This window comes from Anguilla anguilla, chromosome 13, assembly GCF_013347855.1.
Source record: "Anguilla anguilla isolate fAngAng1 chromosome 13, fAngAng1.pri, whole genome shotgun sequence".
Taxonomy (NCBI): Eukaryota; Metazoa; Chordata; class Actinopteri; order Anguilliformes; family Anguillidae; genus Anguilla; species Anguilla anguilla.
This window is the reverse complement of record NC_049213.1, coordinates 27,440,481-27,464,318: the sequence shown is the minus strand read 5'-3', so window position 1 is coordinate 27,464,318 and position 23,838 is coordinate 27,440,481. Positions and strand designations below refer to the sequence as shown.

Sequence of the window (23,838 nt, the reverse complement as noted above, 5' to 3'; positions counted from 1 at the left end):
CATATGCTGTGGATATTTTTTATAATATTATGCATGCACATGAGTAAACTCATTACTGCACACTGTACTATGCATAGTAAGTATGCAATTATCCAAAATGCAGTTATAAAGTCATAAAATCTTTTTCCACCCTGGATCCTTGACAATGACATATGCCATGAAACATGATATGACACAAAAAAAGAAAACCATGCAACCTGAGTAGGCATGTGTACAGAATATGTTTATGCTGTATGTAGCTTATGTGTACATGCTTATATGTTGAATCAATGAAAAATCAAGCTTTAAATAAGCTTACAGGCGTACATATTTATTCTTCTGAGATTTCCTTTGTAAATTTAATATGATACTAAATTAATTGGTCTACTTTGTCTCTCTGTGTTGTGGCATCTCTTTATCCATGCTAATGCAGAGAGATCATATTTAACCTGTGGTCTGGATGAATTTATTGGCATCCAGTGTAAGTAAACTCTAGGTTGAGTATACTTAATGGGTGCATTACTGTCGTATTTACAAGTGCTATGTTTATGCTTCAGGGGCTTCCATTGTTTTGCACAGTGAAGCAAGATTTAGCTTGAGGAACGTGTCATGGGGGAGGACACAGAAAGATGCTATGTTGAAGCAGAAGTATCTTAGGCCTCGCAGAGAGTGCAGGTTTGCTCCTCCCTTTCTGGCAAAGGTCATGCAATTCACCGTTTCCCCAGGGAAACCCTGTGTCTTTTTAAACTGGGCCGGATTCAAAGGTTGCTGTCTGGTCTCATCTGGCCTAATACCCACCTCCCCTCCCCATACCCACAGTGCACATAGAGCACAGCACATGGATATCATCTGTGTTTATCATCCACCTGCAGGCACTGAGTCCTGTGCTTGTGTATGTTTTGGCCTTGGAGCCACTTGAGTCTTTGTTTCTCCAAAAGAACCAGCATGCCCTCATGTATTATTGAAGTAAACAGACCTTTTACCCCCCCCCCCGCCCCCCCTCCCATTGAATTCATCATCTAACTGACACCCTACACGCTCACCCCACCCACCCCAACCCCCACCAACCCTGGTGGAGAAAAGAGACATCTCCAACAGGAAGCAGAGGTGAAATCATTGGAATCTCTCACTTTAGGAACAGTCTTGGGCTGTCTTCTAAAACACATACTGGAATGCTACATAATTTTGCACTTGGTAGTATGTGTATACAAAACACAGATTTGTCCTACTTTGAACCTGATGGGACAGTACTTGGCAAGGTCTCTATGCATTCTAGGTAGTATGACAGCATTGGTTTTTGAACTTGGGCTCTACGTCTGTTTCTGTAGTGTTACAGCAGAGCGGTTATGCATTGTGATTACAAATACTGATAATCAGTAGAAAACAGGGCATCGCTCTATGAATGTTTTTATTTTCTAAATTCCTCCAGGTCAGGTAAGGATCATTTTAAAGAAGTAATCAAACCCTAAAGAAATGATGCTATATTATTATGCTAGATAGGTGCCATAGATTCTAATCTGTTGTTTAGTAGACAAAATGATATATTATATAGGGCCAAGTACAATGGCTGCAGTTGTATTATTGCATGACCATAACAGAGATTCTCAAGTAGGTTCAATACAATATCATTGTCCTTAAGATCAGAGAGGCGCCCAGAATAAGTTGATCTGCCTTCTGAGTTATTAGGAAATACATATACAATACATGTGCACTATACCACAATTCTTTAAGATAACAGCATATGAATGGGGCACCTTCCCTTAACTTTCAGAGTGAATACTGCTTTAAACTACAATATATTATGTTTCAGTCCGTTGGATCATAGCACCATAGTGATGGGTAGAGAAAGGACAGTTTCGATTTGGCGTTAAATCTTGAGTTTATTTAAGCTGTTTGCCTGTCTGTCTCAGCTCCGGGTGCTATGTGTAACCACTTAAGTGTCTCAGGGGGACTTAATGTGGTTACAAGCTCTCTATCCTCCCAGAGTGCCTGTAAACCATTGACATTTACCCTGTTAGTGCCAAACTGCAAAATTGACTGTTTTACTGCACAGAGTGAACAATTATTTCAATATACTGTAAGTATCTGACTTCTGTAGATATTTTTGACAAGACTGAAAAGAACACTTTTTCCTTGTCATAAGTGCTTTATGCTTTATGACAGTGACCAGCTTTTGTGTGTACTGCAGCTGTCTATCTGTCACTATCCCTGTCACTCGGAGAGCTGAGGTGTGTGTGTGTGTGTGTTCATGTGCATGCGCGTGTATGTGTGTACTTGTGTGTGCACGTGTGTGTATGTGCGTGTGTGTGTGTGTGTGAGTGTGTGTGTGTTTGTGCTCATGTACGTTTTTTTTGTGGTGTGTGTGTGTGTGTGTGTGTATGCGTGCACGTGTGCATGTTTGTTTGTGTGCGTGTGTGCATGAACGTGTTCGTGTGTGGGGGAGAGAGATAGAGAGAGAGAGAGAGGGTGTGAGGGAATGAGGGAATGAAAGTGCTGAGGCTGTGGTGTCACCCAGTAGTCCATTACTTCCATAGCTGTTAATACTCTCTCAGCATAGCTCTCAAACCATATTGATTCACCTGTCTTCATAAAGCCAGGATTAGCATTGATTTTTACCTTTCAAATATATGAAGAAATGGATCCTTCAGCTACTGTTTGGGACATGCTTTTATTGCTGAGTTTCACCAACGTCTTTAATTTCTGGTGGGCAGTAATATTAATTCTTGTGACTTTATTTTGGGGGAGGGAAAAAAGCACCATGGGATGTGATTCAGTTTTTACAGCTTCTGAGCAGATTGCTGGGTCAGTTGCTTAGCCGGCTCAAGAGAGAGTCAGATTTACGTCCCGTCTCCTCTGGCTTCAAATGCAGTGCCAGTTTCACCCAAACCAAGTTGTCCCTTCATTTCCTCATCTCTGTGATCCTCCCATACCCCACAAGCTCTGCACGGAGATTTGTAAGTGTTAACAAAATAGTCCTGGGAGATTTAAATCTCACTGACAAATAACAGGATATTGTTTCCAGATGAAATGCTGCTTAGCGACTGCTGCGTTTTCAGTTTGTCACGCCAGTCATCTATGTTTTGTTCGCCACACTGCACTTTTTTTGGAATTGACAACGTGGCTCGAAAGGCTTCACTGGAAAATTTGCATCCTCCCTTTCTGAAATATTAAACATGTAATGTCCGGGAATTCTCTCCATACAGTTAAAAGTTTGTTTTATTTCTTAACCAAAGCAAGTTTTTATTGGCCCTTGTAAAATGGACTGTAAAAAAGAAAAAATACAGAACATTCAGAAATAAAATGATGGTGAAGAGACGTGCTGACAGTGTCTTTATAATTTAATGTTCCGGAGCAGAGCAGTGTTTCTTTGTGTTGTTGCACGTCACACTAAAGCCACAGCCTCTGTTAATGAACTACAGGTTATTTTAGTGTTCTTGTGGAAAAAAAGATAGATGGGTGGGGATGTCTGGTGTCCTGAGGAAACTGCACCCCTCGTGTGGAGAAAAAAATGACCTTTTCAGACTCCCTCTGATGAGTCACGTCTGAAAACCAGGCATTAAAATCTGAAAATATAAATGCCATTACAGGGCATATGGAAAAACATCAGAGTAAAACAGCATTGCATAAGCCTGAAAGAAGTAAATATTACATTAACAAAGATGGCTGTGTATGTGTATTGTCGCTGACTTCCAGACTGGTGTTCTTTTCATTATGTAATAGCAGAATCAACAGTGGTGTCTGAAATATATTTAAAATATATACTTGTGTGCTGTCACACGAGAGAGAGAGAGAAAGAGAGAGAGGGTGTTGAGTTGGCAGACAAGTGGGCAGGCAGTGCACTGTGTGTTTGTCTGTATGAGCGTGTGTGTGTGCATGTGCATGTGTGTATTTGTATGAGCGTGTGTATGTGTGTGTGTGTTTGTGCGGTGTGTATGTGTGATTGTAAGGTTTATATGTGTGTTTCTCTGTGTGTGTGTATATGTGTGTGTGTGTTTGTGAGCTGTATATGTGTGTTTTTCTGTGTGTGTATGTGTGCATGTGAGTTTGTACAGTGTATATGTATGTTTCTATGTGTGTGTGTGTATGTGAGGTGTATATGTATGTTTCTGTGTGCATGTGTGTGTGTGTGTTTGTGAGCTGTATATGTGTGTTTCTGTGTGTGTGTGTGCCGTGTATATGTGTGTTTCTGTGTGTGTGTGTGTGTGTGTGTGCCGTGTATATGTGTGTTTCTGTGTGTGCGCGTGTGTTTGTGTGTGTGTTTGTGAGGTGTATATGTGTGTTTGTGTGTGTGTGTGTGTGTGCGTGTGTGTTTGTGCCATGTATATGTGTGTTTCTGTGTGTGCGCGTGTGTTTGTGTGTGTGTTTGTGAGGTGTATATGTGTGTTTCTGTGTGTGTGTGTGTGTGTGTGTGTGTGTGTGGGTGTGTGTGTGTTTGTGAGCTGTATATGTGTGTTTCTGTGTGTGTTTCTGTGTGTGTGTGTGTGTGTGTGTGTGTTTGTGAGGTGTATATGTGTGTTTCTGTATGTGTGTGTTTCTGTGTGTGTGTGTGTGTGTGTGTGTGTGTTGTGAGCTGTATATGTGTGTTTCTGTGTGTGTGTGGGTGTGTGTGTGTTTGTGAGCTGTATATGTGTGCTTCCCTGCGTGCGGTGGGTAGGCAGGGCTCAGTGGCTGGTCCGCAGGCTCTCCCCCTGCTCCGTGCTCCGTGCTGTGTGTGTGGGGCTGTGCTGGACCAGGCCCAGGGCTCCTGCTGAAAGGGCTGCCTGTGGGCTTTGACCCAGACTGCTCCGGCTCACTCCTCTCTGAGGTTACATCAGCCGCCAGCGCGAGCAGCAGCCATCTCCGAGCCCTGCTCCCGAGAGGCAGCCATGGCCGTCAGCTTTATGTGCGGCGTGGAGGACCTGCTGCTCAGCGGCGGTCAGTTCGTGTGGAACCTGGCGGGGCGCATTTTCACAAAGTGGTACACGCGGGGAATGAGACCGTGCCAGCGGTTTGTGCAGGACTGGTGCCACTATGGGGAGCTCTACCAGGTATGGCATCTCAAAGGTTCTTGTTGTCTGTCATTCGTTGGATTGAGGCAAGTACTACTGGGGCTCTCGCATGTGTTCTTCAACGAACGCTAGTTTCAAACGAAACATTGCGACATTGTGTGATTTGATCTAAGTATGCTAAACTGTGCTATGAGGAATCCCACAGCCGCTTGGGGCTGTTTTCTGGCTGTTTATTCTGAGAGCTGGTGGTGTAGGTCATGTCTGTGAACTGTAATCTGGAGGCTTGTCTGTGCTCCGTTTCACTTGTCATATCCTGTTATATTGGTTAATGCTGACCATGGGTTAACATTGTGTAGCTCCTGCTAATCACTGATGCCATGCCTTTCACTCAGAAGAAGTGGGAGAGTGTTTGAAATACATCTATTCTGCTTTATTATGAATACCACCTCTGTGTAGCTCTACCATCAGAGCAGCTGGGGGTTACTGCTGCTTCCCTGGTGTCATGTGATACTCAATCAGTCGTCTCCTCTCTTTCATTGAGTTACAACAGTACCAGCGATCCAGCTGCACCTGACCTGTTAATATTTTTTTGCAAATATAAAATATTATTTGTTTTAAAATCTATTTGGCAGATTTTAGACAATCTTTTACATTTGTTCTGATTGAAAACTGAACTTAGCGCCAGCTGTAATTGTTTTCAGTCGTGTCATCTTTCATTTCAGAACCACCCAATCAATGGGGGGTTATTGATCTTTTTTCTTCCTCAGTCTAAAATCAATTACTTGGAAGCAACAGGAGCAAAGCATGTTGCTAAAGGACCTTTTTTTTAAAAAACTTTTTTTAATAACATAAGAAACTTTTACTCATGAAAAAAGTAAAGAAGCGAATGAAAGACAAAGCTTTTCTGATTGTGAGTGCTATTTCAGTGTAAATCTTATAAGACCACTGGAAGAAAAGGACCTGTGGGACACATGGAAGCCATTATGAAGTTCCTTGTCCGGCCCTTTTATTGGCAGATTTGCACAGTGATTGCACAGAGATGATTCTCTCGCTGAGGTATCTGGGCAGATCCAGTGTGCATTCGGGCAGTCTTTAAATGATCACAGGGTGCCTCTTGTGGGAGGTCTTCTTTGAACTTTGTTTTAAGAATGCTTGGTTGTGAAGCGTCTAAACACAAAGCTTCTAATTATCTGTAATCATTGTGAGTCCAAGGTACCACAGCATGTAACTTGTGCATGGAGTTTCAGTTACAAATGAAGCACTTGTTCCAAGTGTATGTTTCTCAGTATTTTTGGTCTTAAAACTAGCTGTGAGCTAGTGTTTATTGCATTCAATAGAACGTGATTAGTTGTATATTTTATTAGGTTTGTTCAGTACAACAAAAGGAAGCCGTGACACAGATTACTTTTGATTTACAGAAGTCGCTGTCACTGACATTGGGATTTTAATAGCAATTTAGTGTAGACGCGAGATGGAAATTGGCACGGTTATGTGAGGCTGTGTGCAGTGAATGCTAAGTAGCTAATTGTGTTACGGGGCGAGTAATGCTTTGGGCTGGGCGCTAAGCCCCTGCAGGTCACTGACTGGGGGCTTGTGTGAAGGGGCAGTGTTTGAAGTCCCTGCCCCTGAGACGCAGCCTCAGAGTGATGACCTCTTTGTCATGGTCATTAGACATCACATGACCCTACTTTTGACATGTATAACCTCTCTTACTGCCTGAAGACTCTCTGAAGTCCTCTACCTACCTGCCTACCTACCTCTTGCTCTCTCTCTCACTCTCTTTCTTTCTATCTCTATCTCCCCAGGTTTCCATTTAACATGTTAAATTAATTTGAGTGTGGAACCCAAAACCCCATATTTAGTAAAGTTACTGCTCTGAAAGTAAAATGCAATTGTCCTGGTTAAGGAATACTTCTTTAAGGGGCATCAATTAGTCATTGACTGTATTAGTGTACATTATGCTGCCATTTATCATACTGGATATGTAGGATATCAAAACTGGACTGAATCACATATAGACAGCAAGCTTGCTACTGCATCCCAGTATCCCTGAATAAATCTCATCTTGTGTTTTCTTTCTCGTACAAGAAAGATCTGAGTTTATCTTTCTTTTCGCCTCGAATATTTGGCGGTCTAAACTCACCAAGCTCCCTTGTTAAACAAGCAAAGGCCACCTCTATTGCTATCCGTTTCGCTTGGTTTAACCTTGTTTCAATTTGTGGTTTTCATCAAATGAAACACGCTCGCACATCATTCCAGACCCGACACACCACACCTGTGCCGCAGTGCTCTTTGTGTACTGTGACTACATGTCCTGGCTGCGGTGTAGAGTATCCCCCTTGTGTCTTTGTAGTAGGCAAGTTTACAGTCTCCCTAATGCCCATGGCAAACCCCTGGCTTTGGCTAAAAGAGGGTGAGCCCCATTAACCCTTCAGTGGCAAATCATCTAAGATACAGGCCATAAGAGGATAATATGAGGAGAAGCACACACGTGGGGTCGAAGGTCACCATATGTGAGAACACATCATCATTAAGTCAGTGGCATGGAGGCAGAGTACTGTGCTCTGTATCTTTTGAACTCTTTAGAACTCTAACAGTTCTAAAGAATGTTTAAAAAATGTATCAGTCAACTGCTCAGAAAACACACAGTGATGAAGTGACAGATGAATACAGGTAAAGGCGCTAATATAAGTATGCGATTTTATGTTAAAGGGAGCAACGCAGTGTTTTGTGAGAACTGTAGAATATATAAAGTTTCTGTGACCTGTGTTTCCTAGATGCTGTTATGCACAGCCATATGATTTGACGTAATTTCTCGGTAACAATGCTGCATTGATACGTGTACCCTAGATCACACACTGGACAATCTCACAATCCTTTAAGGGTTACTATAGTGACTAATCCCCTCTTAGACAATGGAGCTTGTGTAATTAACCGCTACAATAATTCTCTCTATTAAGATAGATTAGACACAGGCTTATGTTGTTGTATTGACTAACCCCATAGTTGTCCTAAATATTTGACAAGCTTTCTATTGTAACCACAGAAATCTTTGGTTTTATTATTAATTTCCTTTTTAATGTTATTTAGAACAATCAGCCTGATTGAAAAAACGTGATCATTATCAGTTAGTAGTACAAAAACATGAATGCCATTGAAAAATAGGGAAATACCACACTTTTAGGGTATAGCAATGAAAATGTGTGTAATTTTTTAAATGAATGAATCAGGACAAATGAATGAAGACCACCTTAGTATTTATTATCAGTTACTGTGAATAATTTAATTAATGAACGTCACATTTTCAGTACATTGCAGATGGTTTTGTGTATTGTTAGCATATTGTTTTTGCTGAAAAAAGGATAGATTGTGTGCAGACATTTTGCAATTGACCATGGTTATGGTCATCCAGTGAAGCAGGGATTCCGTTGGCCAAGGTGACCTCTCATTGCTCAATAGTGACTCCTGCTGGCCAAGCAGTCACTCTTAACCTGCATGCCTATGTAGATAGCAGTGTGCAAAGAAGCTGACTTGGCATCACATGTTCTGGAGTAAACCATGTCCTTGTTTGTGCTCTTCCAAATTGATAATGGAGGCTGCAGCAACGTGTTCAGATAGTGAACAGAACTGGGCATTCCAAACTGAGAGAAAAGTCATGAAAACATAAGACAACAGATGGTGTATAAATGTCTATTGGAATGGGAGTTTCTGAGGGTGGGACAATGGCGGATCAGATTTCTCATGACACAGTCAGGGTTATTTTCATCACGCCCGGTGGTGGTTGAGTTCCCGTGAGACTGTCAGTTTCCATCACACAAGCCAGACCTGACCTACTGGCAGCCAGCTGGTTTTTACTCTGACTCAAAAATATAAATGACACCTTCCCCACATTCTTGTGGGTGGAACCTCAGGAGGTAATAGGCAAATAAAACATACCAATGTCTGGTTGTGAAAAAGTTGCATTTTTTCGTTATTTTATTAATTTTAAAAAAATTATTATTATTCATTATAATTTATTTACATACTTACTCAGTAAACTTTGCACAGCACTTCTTACAAATGTCTGTCCAGGAAGGTCAGAACAAGAAAAGCAGACAATATGGTGGAAAATATAATTCGGTCAAACATAGTGAGACTCACTATGGATCTGTCTGTGTGTCCCTGTCCAGGCAGAGTAATTCATTTATCTGAATAAATAAAACAGCTAAAAAACAAATGGCTCAGCAAAACTCTCACCTGGAAAATGTGCTGACTCTGCCAAATGATGCACAAATGGCTTTGTGCTGGAGTAACAGGAATCCAATTTATTCATCTGAGAGCGCTGGATGAAGATAATTATTTCTACTGGAAATTGAATTGTCAGATCTCTAAATATGATCCATTTATGACACTGCAGCGATAGGAGGTGTTGGTGGAGGTGGAAGTAGAGGCAACCACAGAAGCCCACTCGATTAAGTGGGCCGGTGTAGGTCAGGGTCAAATTTTTGGCGGCAGCGAGATGATGTAGAATGATGTGCTTTCCTGTTCTGCAGATGACGGAGGGTCGAGTCTGCCAAGTGCATCTCCTGGACGACAGGAAACTAGAACTGCTGGTTCAGGTATGGCCTCTCACCTCCTCCCCTCTCATTCTCATCTCCTCACATCTCAATAAGTGGTTCAGATGCCGTTGTGTGTGACAGTACTGTTAACAGTACTCTTAAATGTTCCGGTGGACTGGTGTTTTCAAGAGCATGGTCACAAACTCATGAAGACATCAGTTTAACATCTTAGGTTTTAAAGTTGGTGATATAAGGAAAAGTTTAGTCATAACAGCCAGAGGAGAAAAAAATATTCCCTATGGCTCCACCTTACAATTTATTGTGCTTAGTTTGAATTTTAATTTTTAATAAACCCTGGTCTCTCCATGCGAGACGCCACGCAAGACTAATTCCTAAAATGTGTTTTTACCCAATTTTAATCCTCATATGATTCTTAAGAATGCATTATATTATTCTTAGGGGAAAAGGAGGGTCAGTAATAAAACCTTCATTTATAATTAGTATGTGTCCTGAATATATATATATATATATATATATATATATATATATATATATATATATATTTATCATACATTGCCTGAACTTGCAATACCTAAACAGAACATATTTTTCAGATTATATCCCAACCTGAATAAATGTGATGCTATGTTTCTGTTCACTACAGCCAAAGCTCCTGTCCCGGGAACTCTTAGATTTGGTTTCTTCCCATTTTAACCTCAAAGAAAAGGAGTACTTTGGAATAACCTTCATTGATGACACGTAAGTACAGCCCTACATACGTGAGAGGGTAGCGTAATCATTTCAGGTGTTGTTATAATTGGTCCTCTTTTAAAAACAGCATCATAACAACACTTGAAATGACCTGAAACATGACTCTGTTTATGGTTTTACCCAATGACAAACATCCTAACATCACAATTTCTTGTGAAGTGAAGGCTTCAGCCCAAGTGGTAGTAATGAGACAAGGTGGACTAAACTACTTGTTTTCCTCAATGTGTGTCCAACCTTTCTGTGGTAAAAAAAACAAGAGCTGTAGCTGGAGCTCTGCTAGGGAAACTCAACATTCCACACAGATTCCCATTTATGTTTGCATCTCAAGAAACAGCATTTGGAAAATGGCTATTCCAAGACATTGTCCCCAGAGTTACCAAACATGAACAGAGCAGGTTAAGATATTCTTCGGTGGAAGCCCATTTGATTAACTACCTAAACAAGTTTAAAAATAGTTCAAAAAATATATAACATTATTTGTAAAAAAAAAAAAAAAAAAAAAAGGCAGCAATAAAACAAAATGTACTCTTTGGAATATGTTGTGTTGTAGTAAACACAGCCCAGAATACAGTATTTAAATGAACGTAATGTTTTAACATAAATATCCCAGTAGACAGAGATTATATACATCTTTGACCAGGAGGAGATATCTGCAGAGTTGAAAGCATGTCTCTGATAGTTCCTGTCTCTAACATCCATGCACACCTGTGCCAGAACTATTCCAGCTGTGACCACAGTAGGCCACAGCAACCCACAGCTCCAGGAAGAACAGATCTCCCTTCTGTTCCCATAGATGAGTCACCTCTCAATTAAATGTGCATGTGAGGAGCTAATTATTACTATGAACAATAAATGTGCTTGCGTTGTGTGTGATGGATTAGAATGCATAGGCAGAACACGTCTGACTGTTTTTAAATGTATGTCCTGTTCATAAGGGACCTTTCCTATCATTCTTGGTTGAGCTCATTGTGGAGGCCATTGAGCAGGATTGGCCAGACTCTGTGCACATACCTCCTTTTCTACCAGTAATAACATGAGGCAGATTGTCAGTTTGAAGATCCGTTATGCCTCACATACTATGTTTTATCAACTGCACAGTATGTTTTGTATATATATATATATATATATATATATATATATACTTATTATATGCATATAGAAATATATGAAATTATACAGTACTTAAACATACAAGAGCATACTTAAGCGAGAGAGAAGTGCTTAAACAAAGCAATATAAATTTGACTCTGTGAAGTGTTACAAACCAAAGGGCATGCATACTAATACAACAATGGTAGCCAGTGTACATTTAAATTATATTTAAAATGCAAGTTCTTCACCTGGGCTAGTTTTAAATAGTGAGTACTTGCATTACAGGGACTTTGTAGATACATCTTATCATGAGGGTTTGTAACTTGTGGAGTAGCTAACAGACACTGATTTCCTTTGCACAATTATCACAATTTTAATTGGAATTTCCCCAGAAGTGAAATCTATAGGCTGGACTCTGGTGGTATTGTGATATGTGGTGCCCATTGCACTTCCTCACTCAGGGGCCAGCAGAACTGGTTGCAGATGGACCGCAGGGTCCTGGACCATAACTTTTCTAAGAAGAGTGGACCAGTTTCCCTGAAGTTCCTTGTTCGGTGAGTATTACCTCCTCACCAGAAACTACCTCAGCGACATTAGTACAAAGCCTTCATATCCTGGGCTTACAACAGGGGGTCTGCAGACCCCTGGGCATCCTTGAAGGCACTGTAGGGGGTCCGTGGCCAGACTTGATATGCAATGACTACACTAAGGAAAATGTTTCAGAATATAAAACCTTTTTTTTTTTTTAATATAACACTTTTTTAATTTAAACTGGGGACCCCCTAGTTGCCTGTGCGCCTGGGTTAGGGCCATTGGATCAGAAAAGGTTGAAACCCCCCACTTTATATGAATCCTTTATAATTGCTTCTAACAGGAAAGGTTAATGAAGTTCTGAGAGTTAGGATAGCTGTTTCTGGTCTCAGAGTCCACGGCCACTGATATGTTGAAGATAACATCCAATAGAGGGCACCAATGAATCAAAAAGCATTTAATTTTGCACTACTTCATTTATACTGCACACACATCATTTAACCTGGACGCTTTAAAAAGCTTAAAACTGTTTAAAATAACCCGAGCAATAATGAACAGGATTACGGAGCTCACATATTAGGGACATTATCTCTCCAATCAAGTGTTACATCACAGGTAATGCAATTCAACTAAATTCAAATAGTCAAAATAGTCCAGGCTGTGTGACTTAATTTTTATTAAGATACGTTGTCTACCTCAAAGAATCTGACTTTAATTGGTTTTCATGCTTGATTTGCTTTACAGGTTTTATATTGAGAATATTTCATACCTAAAGGAGAACACGACCGTGGGGCTGTTTTTTCTAAATGCAAAATCTTCTGTCTACAATGTAAGTTATTCTTTACTTGACATTATTACATTATTGTATTTATTGTTTTGTACATATATATATATATATATATATATATATATATATATATATTTACCTGCATAAAAGTATAAATAATACTGTGATTTAAACAGAGATCAATCACATAATCCATTATAAACTGTAAAGTATATGTCCTGTCATTCCATGGTCTTTCCTCCTAATGTATTTTCTTATGATTATTTATGTGTCTCAATCATAAATTTACTGTCACAAATGTAATTAAAACTCTAATTTAGCCTGTGCATTGCCAGTTTGCACAAAGTGCTCTATATCATGTAGAATGCAAATGCTCAGAATTGCACAGCTAGCTGACTGATGATAAAAGGCCTTGCATCAAGCTGACATTAGTGTTTCTAAGCAGTTGCTTGGAAATGCAAGAACACTCAGAAATCATGGTAGTTTCAGAATATCTGACAAATAGCTATGCAAATGAAGTCATGAATTTGAGGATTACGTACAGTTTCGCAAGTCTTTCAAATTTGTGCACACCACAATATGCTGAGACCATTCTACAGCACATATATATTCTATTCAATTTCAGTTCAATTTTATTTGTGCAGCGCTTTTTACAGAGAACTGTCACAAAATAGCAAGGCAAGAGACAGAGCAAGATACTAAAACTAAGACTATTACTGTTTTTAGTTATTGTTTTGTAAATAATTTCTTTTAAAAAAGTTTTTCAACTTTCAAAAAAGAAAGGGATTATGACAATGTTTCAGGTTTGCATAGTGTTGTAAATATAAAACTCACTACTTTTTTGATCATAAAGTTAATGATGATATGTTGCAATATACTGCTACAAAAACAGAAATATGGAAGCTTAAAATTATATTTCTGACACTGTGCCTTTTTTCTTCGTTGGACACCTAAGCTGAAGCATGCTTGCCTTTGAAACTCACAGATGTCAACATCTTAACAAGCTTGCTCAGCTGAAGACATTGTTGGCGTCCGTGCATCTCTTTTGTCTGCAGGGCATTTACAGAAGGGAGCCGTTAGCTAGGGAGCAGTTTGAATTTGAAGCCTGGCTGTCCTCCAACCCTTGATAATAACTTGTGGGCCAGTATTAGTTCAGCCGTTTTTCTGCATCGGAAGCAGTTGTACTTGTGCAGACTCATTGTTACTGTTCTACTGTAAATCAAACACAGCACTATCCAATTAATTTTAGACTTTGCTAAGCCCCCCGCCCCACTCCTCCCCTCTGTTCTCCATGTTTGATCCATTCCTTATTTCACAATGGAGGCTTTCAGTTCTTTCTAAAAGTATAAAATAGTTACCCGATCCTCAAAAACACCATTTATTGACTTCAGGGGCTTTTTGAAACACTGCCCTGTAATAGCATAAAACTGAACAATGTACCAATTCACTGCTTCTCCCCGCTCGAGGAACCTGCGTAAATCGCTTGAGCCTCACAGGTTTCAGCCTGGCCATGGGATCCCATCTGCAAAGCAATAGCAGAGATATTGGAAGAGATTTGTGTTAATTAAAGAGGAGAGTGCTGGGTCAGACATTAAGGTGTGAGCAGAGAATGGACAAGCAGTTATGACAAACTACACTGAAGCCAGCAGTCACACACAAGCACACACGCACACACTGAGAGAGAGAAAGAGGGAGAATTGGCAGACCTCCCAAACAACTCAGAAGGGGCATCTGGGGAGAGATAATTGCAGGTGATGATGACATTAAAGCAAGCTGTAACTTACTGAGTGTGGAATCCTTTATAGTGTCTTCCTTGCACTACTGACACATACCCTTGACAATGGGCCCTTCCGAATAATTATTTCATATTCAAATCAATCAATTAACAGGCATTAGAAATCCATCATAGTAATCAATAATGTGAGTTCAAGTATTGCATTAATCATTATAGCAAGGAAATGATCTGTAAATCATTAGATATGTGGATTTTCCAATAGCAGTAATATTTTTTTATATATTTGTATCATTTAAATATTTGTGCATTTGTCATAATATATTTTAAATCTATTAATTTTCTGTAGGGCATATCTTAAGTTCATCTAAAAATATTTAATAGAACAGGTGATATTTTACAGCTCTACATTTGGTGCATTTACAGCCAATTTGTTGTAGAATATACTTTTTCAGAAACTGATCATAAATGTGTTATAAAACAACGCCATATATTTGCATGTATATTGCTGTTATCCAGTTTTCTTTATCGTAATTATTTTTACCACCAAAAAAATTCGACTGCACGAGTTGCATAATAAATTAATTAACCACTCAGGAGCAAATATTATATATTAATATAAGACGAAAAGACGTGATTCGTTATTTGAATCTTGGGGCTGGTTTGATCCAACTGTTTTCACCGGATCCTTAAACAAGATGGGGGGGCTTGATCTTCACTACTCAGAGGTCTTAAGGCTCAGTAATGAGCCCTAACACAGACGCGGTGCAGATGGCAAGGTTGGGGTCTCTGGTGGCTACTGAGTAGAACCGTCCATTGAGTGACCTAGAAACTGGACGCACACAACTGCCGTCTGCCATTGAATTATGCGACTGAAATGAATAGCCCAAAATACCTACAAACTTCAGCTCAAACGAAAAGCATGGCTAAAATTCCACTTCAGTGTGAAAACATCCGTAATTATAAACCCTAAATTGAATCCTCCAGTCGAAAACCCAATTTTACAAGACCTACGTAGTTTTTAAAAAAAAAAAAAAGAGAAAAAAAAGTTTTCACCCATGGGATGGTGGGAGCGTGAGCGCTGAACCTGCTCGCCGAGTGTACCATGTTCATGAGGGGTTTACCACTGTCTGTTACATTGTTAAACATGAATGAACTAAAAGATCAATTCCTTGTTTTTTATGGCTTCTGGTTGTTGTTATGGTTTACTTGCGCCGAGAAAGCTATGCAATGTACTGAAAAGCTTATGTAACCGTTTCAATCAATAAAGTCTCCCCGGATCCCTATGGGAATGGTTGAATCTGCAACAGTGGAATCTGAAGGTACGGATAGTCTAGTGTGAAGCTCTAGTGCTGATCGGTGGTAGTGCGTTCAGCGTAGCCCGATTAAAAATATAATTTGTACAGATATTTTTCCTTGCTGGTTTTTAGGGGGACATCGAGGTTGAAAGTGAAAACGTCTTCAAATTAGCTGCGTACACATTGCAGGTAAGTGTACTTTTGCAGAAGTGTTCTCTACTCGTTCAATTGTATCAGTGTGTAGTTGAGCATTTCAGTCATTTTAAACCGCATGAAGTCAAAGCAGTAGTCGTTGCCTCAAGTTTGAACTCGATCAAAACGTTAAATGAGGAAAACTATTAGCTACAGCTAGCACGGTTAGCAAGTGCCACCTGCGTACGTGTTTGGTGCATGTTTTGCAATCCTGCTGTGTTTGAAAATTGGCTCGTTTCTATAGCCAAACATTTCAGCCTCGAAACTAACGTAAAATGTGACTGAGCTATTCTAAATTAAGGTCACCGTGTGTGTTTCTTTTATTCAAATTGCGTAATGATTAATACTTTATAGATGTCATGGTTTCCCGTTCTTGTAGCCATGTATACGTCAAATAATCGCATTAAGATGCATAATTTTCCCTGGAAATCCCAAGGACAGTAATCACATTTTAATGGTATTAGTAGAAGTAGTAGTAACCACATTAATTGTATATATTATTTTTTACAGTGTAGCGTTTGTTGTTAACTATCTTACTCATACGAGGTAAATGGGCTTATTGCGTCAACATTTTTTATAGGAAATGAAGTTACTTGAACGCTGATACAAACACTTCAATATCAAGTGATGTCAAAACAGTGGTTGAAACATTGTTGCATGTGTTGAAGTAATTTGTTTTTGTTTAAATTGCAGGAGGCTAAAGGAGATTACACCAGGTAAGACAACATTGCATTAAAACATGAATGAAAAACAAGTTGAGTAGCAGATTCTTGACAAACATTTGCTGTGTTGTTTGGTTAGATCACCTAAATTGACAGCTATACTGACGCATAATCTCACGGCCCTAGATTCTGTGGCGAAGTGTTGTTGATAGTTGATTTGTAAAGCTAATAGCCAGGATAATGCAAGCAAACGAGGATTGTTTAAGATGCTTTTTCAGTGGATCATTTTAGCTCGCGCTGATTCTGCACACTTGACCCTAACGTTGTATTGTAGCAGTTATTAGGGGGCAGACCGTGAGTTAAAAAAAATATTTTTATTTCTGAGTCATTTTGTTGTTATTTGCGCGGCTTTTTATTATTATTTTTCTCTAAAATAATCTACCTGTTATAGTTGCGTTGCATTGTGTTTGGACCTTTTGGGTCATGCAATTGTTCCTGCAAAAAGCTGTCTTTAATGAATGGTAGGAAGTGTAATTGTAATGTGGGCATAGCGCAGTGAACAAACATAAGCTGGAAAGGTCATGGTTGTAAGTTAATGTGTGACCACACAGGGCAGGATTCATTTTGCTAGAGGAGTCTGCTTGGCTAGTCCTCAATATGCATTTGACACTTTGCCATTCACTAAGTAATTAATTTATTGCACATACATTCAGTATTAACTTTGTTTGCTTTATGTTTGCTATTATTGAAGGCTATGTCAGAATCCTTACTGAAGGACATAACTTCCAAAATGTTGGTCCAATTAAGTTTTTTGTTTGTTGTTGATTTTAAACATATTATTTGGTATTAATCTGGGTGTTTTATCTCTCAAGTGCTTTAGCTTTTACATAATTGTGGATTCAATTTCTGGTCGTATGTGCATATTCATGCTCATTTGGTCAGCAGTGAGACAGATCAGAAATGAGAAAAATGGTTGCTTCTTAGCTGAGTTTGTTCAGGTGGAGTGGTTGGAAAAAGAATAATGGCTTTGTGAAAGGACAGGATCAAAAGGAATACTTTCATTAGTCAGCATGTTTCGGTCCTAAATAATGAGAATGGTGCTGCAAATGTAGCCCTGCTTGTCCGAGTGGGTGCGCTTATTATGGCCCAACCTGTGTATTTGCCCCTGCTTCGTCCCTTTGGTGGCCCCCTGAGTCAATTGTTTGAACACAATGCTTTGTGCACCATAAGGAATTGTTCGGGGTGAATGTACAGTGGCAAAAAAAAAAGCTTGGTTGCTGTTTTGTTCTGTTTGCCATCATGAACTTAAAAAAAAAAAAAAAATATATATATATATATATTCACAAGTAAAATGAATAACTAAAATGACCAAAGCAGACATGTTGTTTTATGCTTCCTTGAAATTGTTTGCACAGATCATTGCACTGAACTGTGTTTGCGTGACGACTTTTAATTTACTGCAAAACAAGCCGGGGTCCTCCTGTATTGGTAGAGCTCTGTGAGCCCTGAATGCTTTATAGCCTTAGCATTCACTTGAATGTGCTCTGCAACCTCAGTTAATGTATCAGTGTGTGGAGAGGAAGTCTGCTGCACTTTGGCCTGTACTCTATGAAAACAAGCCTGTTTAGTCAGAGATTCTGAGCAGGCAGGGCTGGTGACAGGCTTTTTGTGTCTCTGTCATTCTCCACTCAGCCAGCTTATTAAAATGAACCATTCTGATAATGAGAAAAAAAGCTAATTTTAATTAATGCAATGTCAGCATATATATGGCTGATGGTTAATTTTTTTTCTCAGCAGTTAGACTCTGGGTTAAAGGGAATTATGGGACACCTTATGTAATTATTATTTCTTGCCCATGTTTTCTGTCTTACGGGTGAAGGTTCATAAATCCTTTGGTAATGCATGTGCTATAGTTGGCGCACACAGCGAGGGACCTGAAGCCCTGAGATTAGGTGTGTGGGAGTCTGGAGCCGAGTCCGGGAGGTGGGGAGGGGCTGGAGGAGACGCAGCCACTTTCCCGGGTGGCTGTGTTCCATCACAGCGCCTAACCATCAGAGGGGTTAACAGTAGTGATGTCATCTCTGACATCCAGTCCAAACTCCCACGTTGTCTTTCCATGGTCCAGCAGATTCTGTTTTTTTTTTTTCTTCTTTTCTGTACCACTCAAGCCTTATGTGACATTTTATCTGTATTCCAGAATACCTTGCTTGGACATTATCTGTTGAATATCTATATATATATATTAAGTCAACACATGTTTTGCAAGATGTTTCAGCTGAATTGACTGTTTGTATAGTTGCATATTTTAAATGGTGTATTATTTACTTACCCCATTAGGCCAGTGAAGATGGCTTTTTACATCCCCTGTCTTGTTGTGCACATTACACTATGGTGAATGACGACAGTGCATGTTATGCTTGCCAAGTCCTCATTTAAATTTCCTCCTGGCGGTGCTACCTCTCTCTCAGAGCCATACAGTTCACACACAACTTGACTTTGGTTGGCTGTCCTGGTTGGAATTGGAGGATGGGGGTTGGGACCTGTGGTTCGTTGTAGCTCTGCTGCACCTGCGGAGGCTTTTAGCTCATCGAAATACCGGACACATCGCTGACATTCTCTTGCGTGGCGTTCTGAGGCTTCAGTGTCCTGTCACGTAACGCAGACATTGTAATGAATTCCAGATCGCTGGCAGGAATTTGCTACCAGAGATGTCCTATAAGTAGTAACCAAGATGGCAGGCTCACTATGCTTTACATGGAAAGTCCTATCCCTGCAGTGTTCCCTCACCAGAACTCCTTAGTTCATTCACTTTAAGAGTGACTGGAACTCCTCAGCCAGACCAGAAAGGAATGCAGTGTGTGTAGTCTCCTTAGTGATAAATGCCTACAGGACAGGTCAGCACAGTGGCAGGTCTGAAACCGGCTTAATCAGACCGATTGAAGTGGTGTTGAAGTAATATACAGTCTCAGTTTCGAGTGAAAGGGCTGTATGGTTCCTGACAACTCCAGAAACGCCTTCCCACTGACTCTCAGAGCAGGAATTTTTAGCTATTTGACACTAACATACCGGTGTGAATAGCTCTGTCCATTAAGTAGAGTTGTGTACCCTCTAACCTTGTATAATTATAACATCCTTAGTGGTGACCTTCAACTGTGAAAAGAACGTGAAGCATGCACTGTGTACACTGTTGAACTTAGTTTAGTTTACCCCCCAGTACAACCTGCCTTTAACATTTTTCATCACATGTCACTATCTCATTTTCTGTCCTTGAGTAACAGTCAACAGAGCAGTTACTCTGGATATCAGTCTGTAGGTTAATTGTGTAAATGCAGAAGTGGCTGTCTTGGGAAAAACAATGTTGTCTCCCAGCGATACAGTTTAAAGAGACTACTGGAGGTGCAAGTTCAGTGAACGTCTGGTTGAAATCACTTTTCACCAAGTTTGATTCATCGCATCCTGGTGTCATGTCCAAGAAAGCCCTCTAATCAGAACTATGGCCAATGGTAATCCAACCTATTAATTGACCTGGGAATTATAGCTAAATGCAATATAGGCTCTTTGTGATTCACTCTAGTGAATTACTGGGAAAGCAGGCATATCTGTACTCTAGGATTGTTGGATTCCCAGAGTACTGGTAATGAGATAATTATAGTAACTGGCATAACCTATACCTGTTACACTTGAAATCAGATGAATGTAGTTTTGTAATGGCTGTATTCTCAAGGAAAGTTTATGGTCATGCTCTTGGTCATGCTGTTTTTGAAATTAGCTATTCGGATAGCTGTTTGATTAGCACAATTGCACATAAAGCATTAGAGTGTGTAAGAATATACTTGAACCCACTGCACATTTAACTGTGTTAAAGCATGTTTTCATCAGTTCACGGTCTGAAAATGCACAGCCATTGTTGTATATGATCTTGTATTGTGGAAACACACACATTTTGTTTGACAAAGAAATACACTAGCCAGTCAAATCACAGTGGTCTTTGTAGAGCTGTAATGGAAAGGGACTTTGCTCTCCCATGTTTATCAAATGACTCATGGTTTATTCTATCTCAGACCTTGACAGTGACATACAGCCTATTCAGTACTGAAAAAGGGTGCTTTACCGTCATGTTCAGGTCATTGTTTACCTTTGGCTTAACCTTTTGTAAAACCCCTTCATGTTTCAAATACCTGGCTTAAATTATTTGTAACATTAAAAAAAGATTAAATAAATGTAGTGTTAAAACTTGACAGAGTGAGCCTATGTCTTAAGGTTTAGTGACTTGGCTTCAACTGTTGTGCTGCATCAAGATTTTGGTCCAGTGTTCTGTGAGATTAAATGAAATGTAGAGTGGAAAGTGAAAGACCTTTCACAAACCTAAACCGAAATATATAATAGCCGACATTTAGAGCAGTGTGCTTGCATAAAAATGCACGTTGGGATGAAAATACATTTGGTTTGTCGGCCGCATTATACTGGCACACTGTTAGCACAAAACGGGCACTCTTGCTTTATCGAGTACTTTAAAATTTTCGGACCTGCCATTTTCAACCACAGAAATACCTGTCATAGGTATTTCTGTTGTTGATACATTATTGTCAAGACAGGATACAACAGACAGCTACTTTTGAGAACGTATGATTCACTTTCTCGGGAAAAAAGAGCAGCCTAGGACATTCTTATTTGTCATTGCAAGAGACGTCCTTATGATTTGTTTGTTATGCTACACTTTTAAGAAATGAGAACAGTGAAATTACAGTTTGAGCATTTTTCTCTCAGGTTTCCAGATGTACTTGTACCGGAGCCATAAATTAGTTGATGATAAAGTCCACCTTTGGACAAGATCAGTTAGCATTCTGAGGCCCCTGTCATATTTCCTCATAGCAGCCTTATCAAAATGAAGGGGGAGGCTGTAGTTAGATAGCGAGCACACTAAGCCACCAACTGCAGATAAAGTTAGTCAAGATTTTACGGTGAGACTTTAATATGATTTTTACGGAAGTATCTTTCCCCTTTTTTTTTTTTTAGAGTGCTTCAGTGGTGTTCCATCCTTGTATCTTCAAACACAGGAACAGCAAAAGCTGTTTATTCTTTTCATGTACTACATAATTATGGTTCAGTGGTGTTTTGAATCAACATTATTAGTTTTTGAGTGGTCATGATACATTTACTATCCTAGAGCTGAATGAGAAGTTTCACTATGTTTTTAAAAAAAAAAAATTCACACAATGTTTTTGCATGATACCAATATGTTTACTTATGACCTGCCTCCAATAATTATTACAAATTGACCCTCAGTACTAACCTGTTTGTTTCAGTGATGAAACCACTAGAACGGACTTGAAGAAGCTCCCTACTCTTCCAACAAGAGTTCTGAAAGAGCACCCTTCCCTCGCCTACTGGTAAGACGTGAAAGTTATGAACATCAATGGAAGCCCTGCGGTTACTTCACACGTGCTGCTAATTCAGCTGGGTTTGTTTAGGCCTCCGGAGGTTGCCTGGAAGCGATGCAGCGCATGAATAGATCAGCTGAGAGGTGTGGCTGGGCAGACAGCTGGCGGTCGATGCTTTGCAAGGCAGCAGCTGCCTGTCTATCTCAGGTGGGCCTAATTATTTAAGGCCCAGCATTAATTACACGTGCCCTCTGAGGGAGGTGCGGACACCCGTGGCATTAAGCAGCCGGCCGGTGATTAAGGGCCCTCGCGCGGGTGCGAATCGGGCCCTCTGGCTCTTCGGGGCCCGGTCCCGGTGATAAACAGCAGCTGGAGCCGGATCAATGCTCAGATTGGAATCTGAAGCTGTGCGTGAAATATAAACAGCTGTGGAGCCGTTCTGCCTCTGCAGTCTGGGGGGATGAGGGGGGACGGGCGGGGGGTGGGACAGGGAGCCAGATAGCACGAGCGGTGCAGAGCGGAGGGAGGCAGAGGGCCAGGCGATGTTTTCCGCACGGATGAGCCGGCTTCGCTCTGCCTCAGACTGAATAAATGACTACCATTTAATCAGTTTGCCCGCGGAGGTGTTAATGCACATAGGAGCGGTGGGGTGGGGGTGGGGGTGGGGGTGGGCTGGCGGGGTAGAGCACTGTCTTGTGGTTTGGTTAGGGTGTGTCGCAGCACATTCAAGGTGTTCAGCCTGTTTGTTTATTTTTTTCCCACAGTGAGGACAGAGTGATTGAGCATTACAAGGCCCTGAAAGGGCTCACGCGAGGCCAAGCTGTTGTGCAGTAAGTGGAATGATTCTTTTTTCATGACTTAATGTTGGTCGAGATCAGTGCACTGCTGACTACAACAACAGAGCGATTTTGAGCCTGAGCCCATATCCCAGACTCCCCTCTGCTGCCTCATATAACTAGTCTCGTTTAGCATGTGCCTTTTCCCAGCAGGGAATTAATTAATGGTTGCACAATGCAGAAGTGAACGTCAGCACAACTTTGTCTTCAGTAGACCGAATGATAGTATCTTGCATGGCCGTCCTGCTCGTGGGTAGAGCTAAGGCCATTTGGTGGGCGTATGATTGGTGTCCCTGAGTTGATCAATGGGGTCTATCCTCTGTCATGGCCTGAAAGAAATCAATAGCTCCGCCACTGTTACTACACAGTCTGGTGAATAAATAGAATCGAAGCGCATCATAGAAAGCGCATTCACTTTTCTCAGACGGCTTCTCTGAGACGATAATGAAGGGTATAGCCGAAGTGTGGGCTGTTTAAACCATGCTGGAGAAACTTTTAACAGCTGTGCTTTGTTTTAAAGGTATTTGGCTTTAGTGGAATCCCTTCCAACATATGGGGTGCATTATTACGGAGTAAAGGTAAGAATAGATTACACTACTGATCCTCAGCCATTTAAAACATCAGGAACTCGCAGCCTTGTTTTCACTACCAGTGTTTTCTGATTATTGAAAATATAAACAGTAGTACAGCAAAGAAGAATGTGGGCGATTTTAAAGAAATAGGTCAGGTTCTCCAATATAAATAGTTTATGATCATTTTGTAAATCTGAATGTTATCCCATTTTACACAACCTTAGACTGTTCAAGAATGTACTCCATGCAGAATTCAATAACCATAAAATGGATCCTATTTTGGCTTCCTCTGCCAGGCTGAATTATTTCCCTGGGATATGAGGGATACAGATTTTCCTTGGCACAATGCTTATTTAATCACCGATTAAAGGATTTCTTATTTGGTACATTAATCATCCTTTCATCTACTACAGACTGAGCTCAAGTTGGCTACCTGGCTCATTAAATTACAGCATCTGAGAAAGGCAGACAATGACACC

At 40.3% G+C, this 23,838-nt stretch overlaps 1 protein-coding gene across 4 annotated transcripts in view; it reads left to right on the top strand.

Moving 5' to 3' along the window:
* The window catches only part of frmd4ba (FERM domain containing 4Ba), a 50,967-nt gene that overhangs the window by 12,844 nt on the left and 14,285 nt on the right, over positions 1-23,838 (top strand). Inside the window, exons 1-10 of one of the 4 annotated variants that reach the window (XM_035388309.1) lie at positions 4,750-5,006; positions 9,500-9,565; positions 10,170-10,264; positions 11,830-11,922; positions 12,644-12,728; positions 15,849-15,905; positions 16,602-16,624; positions 21,877-21,960; positions 22,716-22,781; positions 23,308-23,365. In XM_035388309.1, coding sequence (XP_035244200.1) covers positions 4,845-5,006; positions 9,500-9,565; positions 10,170-10,264; positions 11,830-11,922; positions 12,644-12,728; positions 15,849-15,905; positions 16,602-16,624; positions 21,877-21,960; positions 22,716-22,781; positions 23,308-23,365 — 789 coding nt within the window. In that variant the 5' untranslated portion in view covers positions 4,750-4,844. Of the gene's footprint in view, positions 1-4,749; positions 5,007-9,499; positions 9,566-10,169; positions 10,265-11,829; positions 11,923-12,643; positions 12,729-15,848; positions 15,906-16,601; positions 16,625-21,876; positions 21,961-22,715; positions 22,782-23,307; positions 23,366-23,838 lie in introns of those variants that run through there. The other 3 variants (XM_035388311.1, XM_035388310.1, XM_035388312.1) reach the window with 3 other exon arrangements.